Genomic DNA, 13,899 nt, shown 5'->3' with positions numbered 1-13,899 from the left:
CCTGGGGAAAATTTCTAGCAATGGGAATACTAAGTCAAAAGGCATATACGTATAAAGTAGATGTATGATGCCTAACTGCCCACCGGAACCAAGCCAACTGGCATTCTCCAGAAAGCCTGCATGAACTTATACTTCAGTCCACAATGTCTAACAGGGCCCGTTCTGCCCTCCCCTTGCTCTGGATATCTTTATCAGTGTAGCCTTATGCATACACAGGAGATGATAATATTAATACGTTATATAGAGAACCTACTCTAATATTATGGAAAGATTCTGAGTGCTTGACATTCAACTCACTCTACAGTAACCATTTTTAAAAAATCACTATTAATTAATGTGGAAACCAGGCACAGAAGTATTGAGTGACTTGCTCAAGCTAGGGGGCATGGGAGTCAGAAATCAAACTAACTTCACCACTTCCTTACCTTACTTTCAGTTTTGGATTTTTGCGATTAAACACAAAAACAAAAATTAGGTACAAAAACCCTTTTATTTAGACCAATCAGACCAAATAATTTGGGCACACTGACACTGAAGAAGAAAGAGTACAAATTACTACTCTTATGTGTTGCCCCAAAGTATCTAATGCATTATGTTATTTGTTTCCAAGAGCACTTGGTAAAGAAAAGTAATAAACCCAACTAGAACCACTCTAACCAACCACTTGCAACTTTAAAAAAAAGGTGTGTGTGTGTGGGGAGGATCAGAACTTCCACATGAAAGCAGAGTAAACGAATGAGAAAGTAAATTTCATTTCCATGGAAAATGTTTATCAAATACAATTCAAATGAAATTCAAACAGTCTTTATCGCTTTGATAAATTTCAAACCACTGTCCTTAAGGGATCGGTCCATATAAATATATTCACGGTTTGCTGAACGCTCTGTAGCATCCTAAACCACCTCCAATATTTACAAGGCAACCTTCTAAATAGAACAGCTTGGGGAACAGGGGTCCCGCTCCCTCTCCCCCGGAGGTGGCTTGCATGTCCCTCTCTATTTTCAAGTGCCACTGGCATATTTGATACACAGTGACTCAAGTTCCCCCTGCCCTGCAGCCTCATGAAACACTGGCATCAGGGTCTTAGTGGCTTTACCAGGTTATACACAAGATGACCATTAATTTTTGAGCCACAAATTTAGGATATAACTTGTAATAAGCACGAGGGAACTTCTGGAACCAATGGGACAGAATATCCAGGAACAATGGAGATAAAGCAGCAGAGGGTCCTTTCACTCCTATTCCCTAAGTAACTTCCCCTTGGATGGATTCTCATGAGTGGGCAGGGCTACAGCAAACACACAGGCCCCAGGGATTCCAAGGGGGATTGATGGTGAAAAATCATTACTAGAAATATTCCTCAAAACCTATCACACTGCCATAGGGCCACAATATCCCAGGACACAGTAAAACACCACCACTCCAAGAAGTCAAGCAGCATTCTTACTTTTCATTAGGTAAAATTTTATGAAGTCCACCAACGTTAAGCCAGACCCTGTGCTGGGCACTTGTCTAGCAGCCCCCTACTCAGAAACATGCCCACCTTGCTGACAGACTACTGAGCCTCTGGGTAATAGGAGTGGGCAGATCTCAGTTCTGGTAATAAAGACTGCACACAGTGGTTGCAGATGACGCCTGCTCTCCAATCCGCGGGGCACCTCTAGAGAGGCTGTGAGTTGTACAAGGGCCAAGGACTGGGGACCAGTGGGGGCCTGCCCGGTTGAAAATGGGATTCCTCTCAACGAGAGCCAGTGTTATCAGGTGAGATGGAGAGACATCTCTAGTCTGCCACATAAAAAGTGCTAAAGCTGCCATGGGTGAGGTAAGTGCATAAGGGTATAAAGGAGTCTGAATGCTAAAAATTAACTGGTCAATCCAGTAGAACTCTGCACAGGCATCTGCTTGTCTCTTCCCTTCATCCCATGCCCCGAAAAAGCACACCATAAAAATCAAAGGAATTGTGAATAACAGTCTTGTCCTGTTAATTATTTAATTACTTGACACTGCTAAGCAAGTCTGTGACAAAACATTAGAGAAACACACTAAGGTGGATCTTTAAAATTCAGATGCTCTGAAAGCACCACCACTTTCTGACTGAGAGGACTGTTCTGTGTTTTTATTTGCTAAATAGAAACTGTCTAAATTCCTTTCCATCAAGTCAACCCTTCTACTTTCCCACATGTGCATAAAAGTTGAACATACTCACCAGATGAAAGTGTATCTGTTAAAGAATCGGATTTCTCTTTACCGTTCTTCTGTTTTACGTCATATACCCTAAAGATACTGCCTGGATCCCACTAAATGCTACTGCAAAATCCCTTTTGTTCTCTGATTTGAAGAATGTTGCATGAGGGACATTTGATTCTATTACATTTTATTTTGCTATAAGAAGGACCGAAAACCCCTTGAGACCAAGCCTTACTTGCTAAGTAAGTTTAAGAATGTAGTATCTATCTCTGGAGGGGGGCTTTGCATTTAGATTTCAGAATTTGTTGTTTGCTTCAAAGTGTGCTGTAAAGGTGGAATGTTTTTCTCTAAACCTATGAAAAAGAATAATTCAGTACTTCACTGGGAAAAACAACAGAAGGCCAAGATTTCCCAAAAAAGCAATTCCTGCATTTTTGGCACCTGCAAAGATGTGCTTACAAATGGGTTTTCTGTTTTAAACTACCAGCACCTGCAATTTGGCAGTCCTGCAGCAGCATGGTTTACCCCCTTGTTTTGCAGTTTATGGATTGCCTGCTCCCCACTATCTCAAGTAGAGCCAAAGCTCCAATCCCAAGGAGAGCGAGCAGACACAGGGGAACATTGGTATGCAGAACACACTGTCACCTTATATAAGTCACTGCTGGAGGACTGTGCTGTGCATGTCCTTAAGCCCCGTTTCTGTTTCAAGCCCCATGGCCACTCACATCTCCCACATTCCAAACTGTGGTTCCCTGGGGTGACAGGTAGTTTCAGCCCTACAAGTACCAGCCGTTGACTCTGCCCACAGCCACTGGCCTCAGGAAGCCTGGCACCTCCAGAGAGCAAGCAGTGCAGTCGAGGGCAGCAGAGGCCTGTTAAATGGAGAATGCATTTATACTTGCTCAACTCTAAGAAGATGGATTGAAATTTATCTGTGTGTGATAAACAGGGAATTGCAGTTGACAGACATTTTCTATATGAATGCAATTTACTATGTCATTACCAGTTTATGTTTATATAATGAAATCAACTGTTTTTGTGAGGTGGATTACCCAGATTTATTTTTTGCAAGTTCATAATTAAATGGTACTTAAATATTTCCTCTCTGTTTTCTATCTGTGCATCATGCAGACAGCGTCTTTCGAAAAGTAGGCAGTTAAACTACGATCTTTTCTGAGGGAGAGAGAAAGAGAAGCTTTCCAAGGGGAACAATTTTTACAAAAGAAACTAAAGCTAATGATGTTGGGAATCCCTCCTCCTAAGTCTCACAGGCTCATAACAAATAACCACAGCCAGGACACAGGTCAATGTTTTTTCTAAACACACCAGCAGCAAGAGGGGTGGATGGCTATGGCGTTGTACAGGTCACAGCTGCAAGATCTTACACTATATAAACAGAAAAACCTCTGCCAGGCAGATTACTAATTCACACTTCTAAGATCGAGACCAGCCCCATAACAAGGGAAATAACTCCAACCCCACGTCCCACTGTTCAGGAGTCAGTGGTAGCTTTTTTTGTTGTTGTTGTTGTTTTTAATTAAAATGAAAACCAGCACTATATTATTGCTAGAATAATTTACCTGCCCATACTTGGGGGCCTTTTGATTGCCCATTATTGTAACTTAGGTGAAAGTAATTATGCACATCCTCACATACTTCTCTGGGGAATCAGCTCATTACCTGAGACAGCCAAGAAGTCATCAATGGAAGTAATGTCATCGACAGCATCTGTGAGAACTCGGACTTGTTTTTCCCACTGTTCTTTAAAAAGATCCATGTTCTCTTGGGCCAGTTTACTCTGTGGTTTTGCTGCTAAAGCCAATGCAGCATTGATAACCTGCAAAGACATTAAAGTTCATTGTTTACTCTTTCAGAGTCATGAAAACAAAACAAGTGAGACAATTTGGTCAGCAGAGTGGCTATGGCTTTGTCTCCTGTGCATTTCATGAGGATGCATGATACCACGTGCTCCACTGTAACAGTTACAAAAATGAAGTAGAGAAGTATTAAACAACAGGCTTTATATGTGAATGGAGAAGTAATACATCTGAAATACAGTAATACACTGGAACTATGGATGATAACAAACAAAAGTATCTCTAATCTCTCCACCCTGTGATAACAACTCTTCACAGTTTTTGACATTATATTGCAGGCTTTTTTTCTCCTCACATACACACGTTATGTGTGCCAAATCAAAAAATACATAATTAGAATTATATGCTACATAAAACTGACTATTCCTGTTTCTTCTTTTAAATACTTCTCCATATCATTAAATGTATGTTAAAAAACATTAACTGTTCATTATTCCATCTTACAGATGCACATCACTATTCTAATTATATGATACCTAGGTTTGTTCCAGTCACCCACCATTCTTAGTCTTGTGATGAACATTTGGCATTTTAGGTTCTTGGTACATTCTCAAAGTACATATGTGAAAAATATTTTTTTCTGAGATATACTGTATTTGACATATAATAACTTCACAGAAAGTGTAACGTTTATTAAGTTTAGAAAGTAATTTCTTCTAGAATAATAAAAAGTAACTTCTTTAGAAAAAAAAAAAACAGCTTTACTGAAATATAATTTTATATACCAAACAAGTCACCCATTTAAATTGTAAGATTCAAAAATTTTTGGTATATTCAGTTTTGTAACCATCACCACAATCATTTTAGAACATGTCCATCACTCCAAAAAGAAACCCCACACCCACTAGCAGTCACTCCCTATCTCCCTGAACCCTGTCTCCTGGCAACCACTAACTTAACTTCTGTCTTTATGGATTTACCTATTCTGGACTTTTCCTTAAAATGGAATCATATTAATATGTGCATTTTTGGAACTAGCTCCTTTCACTTAACATGTTTCCAAGGTTCATACATGCTATAGAATGTATCAGTACTTCATCCTTTTTATTGACAAATAATATGTCATTATACGAATTTACCACATTTTCTTCATTCATCAGCTGACAAACATCTGAATTCTTTCTACTTTTTGGTCATTATGAATAATGCTACTATGAACATTCAGATATGTGTTTTGTTTGTTATCATTATTCTTGAATATATAACTAGGAATGGAATTGCTGGATCATATGGTTAACTTTCTGAGGAACTGCCTTACTGTCTTCCAAAGCAGTTGAACCATTTTTCATTCCTACCAGCATGTATGAGGGTTCCCATTTCCCCACATCTTCAACACCTGCTTTTCTTTTTTCCTTTTTTTAAAAAATTTTAGCCATCCTAGTGGATGTGAAGTGATATCTCACTGAGGTTTTGATTTCCATTTCCCTGATGGCTCATGATGTTGCTTATCTTTTAATGTACTTGTTGACCACTAGTGTATATTCTTTGGAGAAATGCCTTTCAGATCCTTTGATGTATTCAGTGAATGAGTGAATAATGAAAGTAAGTATGAAAAGGAGCTGAGAGAATAATTAGTAAGATTTCTATGTACAAGGTGCTTATGGGTTATTGGAAATAAATGTGTTCATAATAATGCAACTCTGAAGGTAAGCAAAGACAAGAGGAAACTGGTGGTGATGGAGTGGACATCTGGAAGAGGCAGGACAACAGCTATCACAGAGTCATCTGGGCATGTTACCTGAGGGCTGGAGTTTGGGATGATGTTTTCTCGGTGCTACAGAAACCACATGCCTTCAGGTCATATGTATAATTCCTAATATACTGGAGAGGTATTCAAGAGTGAGGTTATCAACTTAGCCCCCCCAACCCCCCAAAGACTGTAATCAACAAACTACAGAAGAATCAGACCCATTAGACTGGTGCAACTATTCCTCTTCCCTCCTAGATAACTGGAAGGGATAGATGATATCAAGACTATCAATTATAGATTCATAGACTTTGGGGACTAGGCTATCCCAGTTATTATTAATAGCCCACTACTTTCAAAAGTGAATGGGTTTGGACAATAAATTATTTGGAAGAAGAGGTATCCTATCTTTCCCATGTGTTATACTGTGGTCTCTCCTATTTTCATCATTTCCAGGCTTGTTCTTTGACTCTTTTCCCTCTTCCCTTCGTTTCCCACTGGGTGATTCAACATTGTGGACTACTCTTCATTAATTAACTCATTAATTCACTAATGTATCAGTGAATCAGTGTGGAGCTAGACTTTGTAAGAAAATCTGGGTGAAGAAAATGTTTCTTAAGAGAGCCAAGTAAACACAGGTCAGGGAATTAATTATGTCTTAAATATTAAGATAATTTTCCCTTACAAAGAGAAAATTGCTCTCTTTGTTCTGTAATACCTTATATATAATGCAGGAAAAGCACCTCGTCTAAGGTGAATTTTCTCATTCTGATTACAAAACTGTTTACAAAGGACATGATAAATTACATACTAATTTCTGATGAATTAGGAATAGAAAGATACTTAACATACTACTTTAAATAATCATCCAACATGATACTGAGTGGTGAAACTCTAGAATCATTTACCTTAAAAATTAAGATGTTATTGATCAGAATACCTACTGTCACCATTAGTTAAATAATAATGGTCTTTCTAGCTAATGAAATAAAGTGGGAAATGGAAATAATAAGAAAAAGCTGTTAGAAAGGAGACAAAATTACTTTTCAATGTAGATCATCTTTATCTAGGAAACTGAAGTGAGTTAACTGAAAAAACTCTTAGCATTAATAAGAGTTCATTAAGGTAGCTAGAGACAATATAAATATACAAAAATGAGTAACGTTTCTATATACCAGAAAACAGGACATAAAATGAGGGGAGTATTAGCTCTTCATGAAAGCAATTAATAGAAAATATGTGGGATTAAATCTGTAAAGAAACCCAGAGGACTGAAGTAACAAAAATGACTAAATTTTTCTGAGGTACATTAAAGAAATGTGAATACACAGAAACACAGTCCATGTTTAGGAGTAGGAAGACTGACTTATTTATTCACAAATTAATCTGGAACAGTAAATAGCTGAGAACAGCAAAAAGATATTAGGGATAGAGAGCAAGAGTAATGAAGAGGGACTTCCCTGGTGGTCCAGTGGTTAAGACTCCGTACTCCCAACGCAGGCAGCCTAGGTTCGATCCCTGGTCAGAGAACTAGATCTCACATGCCGCAACTCAGAGCCCGCATGCTGCAACTAAAGGTCTCACATGCCGCAACCAAAAGAGATACTGCACGCGGCAATGAAGATCCAGTGTGCCGCAACAAAAACCCAGCGCAGCCAAATAAATAAGTAAATATTTTTTTAAAAAAGAGTTAATGAAAAGAGTTAAAATGTAATACAAAGCTAAAGTAACTGAAAAGAATAGTCTAAAAACAGACCCTATCATAGAGCAGAATTCAGTGTATGATAAAAGTGACATCACAAATCAGTGAGGAATAGCATATTTCTACATTTGATATGGGCTATTTGGAGAAAATAAAGTTATAGCTTCACTTCATACTTATATTTATGTGCTAAATAAGATCATTTCCAGATAGATAATGAGTTAAATTAAAAATGATAAGCCTAAAAGAACGCGTTTATTTATGCATTTACTGAACAAACATTCCTCATGTCTTAGAAAATTCTCTATTTACATCTGTATTTAAGTATACATGACAGATGAAGTACATATAGTCTTAGGTAAATCAGTAAGGAGAACACTAAAATACCAGTAGAAAATGGGGTAAGACATCAACAGCCTACCTAAGGTGACCTAAAAATGGCTAGGAAACAACTAGAGGGAAAAGTTTACTCTCACTTATAAATTAATGAGTCACTATTCTTGCTCATTAAATTTGCAAAGAGCCCCAAACTATGCACTACCACCATATATACCATGGCAACTTTTTATTTTTTTATTTTTTTAAATTTATTTATTTATGGCTGTGTTGGGTCTTCATTTCTGTGCGAGGGCTTTCTCTAGTTGTGGCAAGCGGGGGCCACTCTTCATCACAGTGCGCGGGCCTCTCACTATCGTGGCCTCTTTTGTTGCGGAGCACAGGCTCCAGATGCACAGGCTCAGTAGTTGTGGCTCACGGGCCTAGTTGCTCCGCGGCATGTGGGATCTTCCCGGACCAGGGCTCGAACCCGTGCCCCCTGCATTGGCAGGCAGATTCTCAACCACTGCGCCACCAGGGAAGCCCCATGGCAACTTTTTAAATGCTACTGTTGGCTAAGACCTCCAGTACAACATTGAACAGGACATTCTTGTCTGGTTTCTGATCCTAGGAGGAAGTATTCAGCCTTTCATCATTAAGTACGATGTTATCAGGCTGAGGAAATTTTCTTCTATTCCTAGTTTACAAAGTGTTTTTATCAGGTCTGGATGTTAGATTCTGTCAAATACTTTTTCTGTTTCATTTCCACCATTCTGGCTACTTCTTCTGTGTCTCTTTTGCTGTCTTGTCTTCTTCCACTAATGCTGAAGTTCTTCAAGGCTTGATCCTATGCTGCCTTCTCTCCTCATTCTACACTTCTCCCACCTGTGAGCAATTTCATCATATGATTTTACATACCACCCGTCTGCCAACTACTCCCACATCTCCAACCCAGACCATTCGTTTTAGCCCCTAAGTCATTTCCTAGCTACATACCCAACAGCTCTACTCAGATGTCTCAGACATTTCAAAATAAACATGTCTAAAATAAAACTCATGATTTCCTGCTCCCAACTATGTTGAATGGATCTCCTTTAAAATCTTGATCAACTTCAAGTGGACTCATAGTGTTGGGGATAGCAAGAGAACTACATTTCCTTAGTCCGATCAGTCTCTTCCTCAAGTCTAAACTCTAAAAGAGTAATTGTTCCATACCTTCTCTTCAAACCTGTAACACTTCTGCCAGCATCATCACTCTCAGCTTATAGTTCTGCTTCCTATTTAAATAAGAAGATGAATGCAATCAAAAGAGAATGTCGGGACTTCCCTGGTGGCGCAGCGGTTAAGTATCCACCTGCCAGTGCAGGGGACACGGGTTCGAGCCCTGGTCCAGGAAGATCCCACATGCTGCGGAGCAACTCAGCCCGTGTGCCACAATTACTGAGCCTGCGCTCTAGAGCCCGTGAGCCACAACTACTGAGCCCGTGAGCCACAACTACTGAGCCCACGTGCCACAACTACTGAAGCCCACGTGCCTAGAGCCCGTGCTCCACAAGAGAAGCCACCGCAATGAGAAGCCCACGCACCGCAATGAAGAGTAGCCCTCGCTCGCCACTAGAGAAAGCCCGCGTGCAGCAACATAGACCCAATGCAGCCAAAAGCAAACCAACAAATAAATAAATAAATTTATTTAAAAAAAAAAAAGAGAGAGAATGTCTATAGAATCTTATCACCGCAGCTATCCATTTACCTGCATCCATGCCACATGCTCTATCTTACCTCTTTTTACTTATGAATGTTCCTATCTATGCTCCTACCAACCTTGCCACTTGTCCACTGGATCTCATTTCTTCTCCTCTACTCCAGGACAATGTCCTAGCAATTCTCTCTGCTCTATTCTTTATTACCAGTTTTTCCCCTCTACTGGATTATTTCCATCAGCTAAACATAGAAAAATGCTCCCGACTAAAGATCAAAAGCAAAAAACATTCTCAACCCCATATCTACCTCATGCTATCACCCCATGTCTCCATAATCCTTACATTTAATTAGAAAGAGCTGTCAACTTGCTGTACTCAATTTGTCTCTTCTCTCTTGAACCCACTCCAGTCAAGCTTATCTCTCCTAAATTTCTACCTAAACTTCTTTGTCCAAGATCCCTTGTGATCTCTATATGTTGCTCAATCCAAGGAGCAGTTCTCAGGTCACATTCTACAACCATTTTACATGAATAATCACTCTTCCTAGAAACACTTATCCCACTTGTCTTCCAAGATAGAGCCAGCTTCTGGTGCTCTTCTGGTCAATAACACTTCCTCAATCTCCTTTGCTGGATACTGCTCATCTCCTCAAACTCTAAATGTTAGGGAACCCCAGTTTTATTTCCCAGACCTTTTTACTCCTGGTTTACACATTCCATTGGTGAGCTTATTAAGTCTCATGACTTTAAGCACCATGTATGAATCTCACATTTATACATTTCGTCCAGACCTCTTTCCTGAACTTGACTTTGCTTCTTGCATGTCTAACAGGCACCATAAAATTAACATAAATGACAGCTGCATCCTTCTAGCTACTTAGGATCAAAACCTGGAATTCTTCCTGACTCTTCTCTTTCCCCTCCACTTCACAACTAATCCTTCAGTAAATTCTACCTTCAAAATATATCCAGACTCTATAACCAGTGCTCACCACTTCCACTGTACTCTTGCCTCTGTTTTGGTCTCCTATGCTGCTGTAATATATAACCACAAAACTAGCTGTGCTTAAAACAACACATATGTGTTATCTTACAGTTCTGGAGGTCAGAAGTCTAAAATGGGTCTTAGAGAGCTAAAATCAAAGTGTCAGCAGAACTGTTCATTCCAGAGGCTCTAGGGGAGAATCCAGTCCTTGTCTTTTCCAACCTCTAGAGGCTGCCCACATGCCTTGGCATGTGGCCACATCACTCCAACTCCGGCTTCCATGATCACATCTCCTTCTCTGATGCCAACACCACTGTTTCCCTCATATAAGGACCCTTGTGATTATATTGGGGACCCACCCGGATAATCTAGGATAATTTAACCATTTAAAGATCCTTAGTTTATTTACCTCTACCAAGTCCCTTCTGCTATATATAAGGTAACATATTCACAGGTTTCAGGAATTAGAAAATTGGGGGTGGAGGCAGCACATTATTCTGCTAACCACAGCTTCCTAAGGGGTCCCTCTGCTTCTATCCTTCCTCAGAGAAGTCAGAGAGACCCTGTTAAAACCAAAGTTAGATCATGTCAATCCTCTACTCAAAACCCATCAATGGCTTCCCATGTGACTCAGAGTAAAAAGCCAAATGCTTTACCATGCCCCTAAAAGGCTCTATACCATTCACACTCCTGTTAGATACTTGACCCTCCTTCTTCAAAGCCTCTATATTTGCTGTTCCCTCTTCCTGGAGTGCTCTCCCCTCAGACACCCTCTCTGGCTTGTTCTGTCATCTCCTTTCTGGTCTTTGCTTCTACATCACTTTCTCAGTGAGGTCTTTCTTGACCATCCCAACCACGCTATTTAACACACACACCAACATTACATGTTACATTAGAAGAGAAGGTCTCGAATCAATGATTTAAAAGCTTCTAACTTCAGAAACTAGAAAAAGAAGGGCAAATTAAACCCAAAGCAAGGAGAAGGAAAAAAATAATAGAGTAGCAATTAATAAAATACAAATTACCAAAGCTCACTCAAGAATAAACAGCTAAATGTTTAAATAAATGATCTGAATATCATTATACCTAATAAAGAAACTAAATTAATTGTTGAAAATCTTCACACAAAGAAAACTCCAGGGACTTCCATGGTGGCGCAGTGGTTAAGAATCCGCCTGCCAATGCAGGGGACACAGGTTCAAGCCCTGGTCCGGGAAGATCCCACATGCCGTGGAGCAACTAGGCCTGTGCACCACAACTACTGAGCCTGTGCTCTAGAGCCCATGAGCCACAACTACTGAAGCCCACACACCTAGAGCCCGTGCTCCGCAACAAGAGAGGCCACCGCAATGAGAAGCCTGCGCATTGCAACTAGAGAAAGCTCACACGCAGCAACGAAGACCCAATGCAGCCAAAAATAAATAAATAAATTTATTTAAAAAAAGAAAAAAAGAAAAGTCCAGGCCAGATGGTTTCATTGATAAATTCCCCCCAAACATTTAAAGAAGAATACTAGTTATATAGACTTCTCAAGAAAATGGAAGAGAGGGAAACACTTTCCAACTTTTATGATATGGAAATCAGACTTTACAAGAAAACAAAACAACAGACCAACATCAATATGCAAGGCTTACAAGGAAACCGGAGGGTCTCTGGAGGCCTGTTACCCGCAGACCTCCATGGGAGGGGGTAAGGGAGGAAAGAGGTACAGAAAATGCTGAGAGAAACTTTTAGTCAGAAGCATCTCCTTTCAGCTCTTCTGTGCAATTGCTGTGTAAGAAGATTAGAGAATATCAGAAGTGGAAAAGTGAGGTGATTCAAAGGTAGATGGTCCTATGATTGTGAAATAATACATGAATGAGAACTTGAGGCCACAGGCTTCCCTGGCCCGTATGCCTTGGATGCTCATTTAAGAGCTATATATTTTCTCACGACCTATATAGACCAGGCCTGTCTGGGTTTATGCTTATTTGATGCTTGTCAAGCCTGTTAGCCCCAAAATGATCAGCATTCCCATAGAACAATGGGAGAAACAGCAATATGGAAGATAAATCTAAGGAGGCAGAAGAACCAAGAATTTTATAAGTTCTTTCTCAATTTAGTTAGTGAGAAATACCAAAAAAAAAAGACAAAGAAATGTAGATAAGCAGCAGCTTCAAATACTTAATTCACCCTTGCTTAAATTTCCAAGAAAGGCCACGCATTATACCAGGCCATATGAATTATCAACTGTCAGAAACCTGCTGTTGGCAGGGTTTTTCTATTTCCTTTTGACCAGCATCAGATGAGTTGAAAAACTAGTCTTTTAAGCAGCTACCATGGACTAAGACTTGAGCACATCCATGAGCAAGATGATGTGGGGGACATGGGGGTAGAGAATCAGGTTCTTTCCCAAAACAGTTAGATTTTTTTCCTGATAAAAGCATGTGAGGCTGGACTCTCTCCTCAGATGGAGAGAGGTCCCCTTTCTGATGAACAGTGCGATACTGCAGACACAAAACAGAAGGCAATGCAGGGAAAGAGCTGACCTACTTTCTTTCCTACTCATGATAACAGTAAATCACCAAAAAATGTGGATGCTTTTTTCTCCCCCAAGCAACAAAATAAATCCACTCTCAGGTTACTTTGCCTGAACTCAACTTTAACACTGCAAATATCGGAGTTAAAGTCACTTAACTGCTAAAAAGTCAGTACTTTAGAACAGAATTTCCCATTTCCAAAAATTAATTTGCTATTGGGTGAACTGAAAGATGGAGAAGAAAACTCCTCTACAGGTTCCATCTGTCACCTCTCCTCTCCAGAGAGGAACAATAAGGTCTAGGAACCAACTCCAGACTGTAGGTGGAGCCACAGAAAAGCAGCCCCCAGCAGAGGGGCCAGGGCTGCCAGAATGCAGCAGTGTGAGTGTGAGACCTGAAAAACAAACCGGAAAAACCCAATACATATTCCATACTGTGGACGGATGCTGACAGTAGCCTCAAATGAAGAAACATACACTTTAATATAATAACTTTTTGTCTACATGCTACAGCATATTAAACACCATCTTAAACTGGTGAATTAACTAACTAGCCTAGTCAAGTTGATTAACGTGCCTAGGGTTTATTTATCAAACAAGCCAGTGACCCTGGAAGGAAACACCTCAGGACTAGGACCCCCGGTGCCTGACATCACTGCCCACATCAGGCTGAAGAATAAGGAGAGGGCTCCACTCCTCCTGAGAGGGACAGCCATCAGCTACCTTAAAGGAGAGGTCCTTTGAGCATGAAACACATGGCCAGGGTAGGTGAGATGCAGCTCCCAGAAATCTGGTTTACGCTCCTCAAAGAATTTCAAAACTTTAAATTTGTTCCCAATCCTTTAAAATTGAGAGTTGTCAAAAAAATCTGAATTGCTGACTTCTCTTTAAAAATAATGAAAGAATCTAGCAATAATGGGTTGGAGTGG

General features: G+C 40.0%; 1 protein-coding gene across 1 annotated transcript in view; it reads right to left on the bottom strand.

Moving 5' to 3' along the window:
- CTNNA1 (catenin alpha 1) overlaps positions 1 to 13,899 on the bottom strand; it is a 186,074-nt gene that overhangs the window by 16,108 nt on the left and 156,067 nt on the right. Inside the window, exon 11 of the mRNA XM_068535961.1 lies at positions 3,868 to 4,024. Within this exon, the coding sequence (XP_068392062.1) occupies positions 3,868 to 4,024 (157 nt within the window). The remainder of the gene's footprint in view (positions 1 to 3,867; positions 4,025 to 13,899) is intronic.

This window comes from Eschrichtius robustus, chromosome 2, assembly GCF_028021215.1.
Source record: "Eschrichtius robustus isolate mEscRob2 chromosome 2, mEscRob2.pri, whole genome shotgun sequence".
Taxonomy (NCBI): domain Eukaryota; kingdom Metazoa; phylum Chordata; class Mammalia; order Artiodactyla; family Eschrichtiidae; genus Eschrichtius; species Eschrichtius robustus.
The sequence above is the reverse complement of the archived record's forward strand: the minus strand, read 5'-3'. Positions and strand labels throughout refer to the sequence as shown.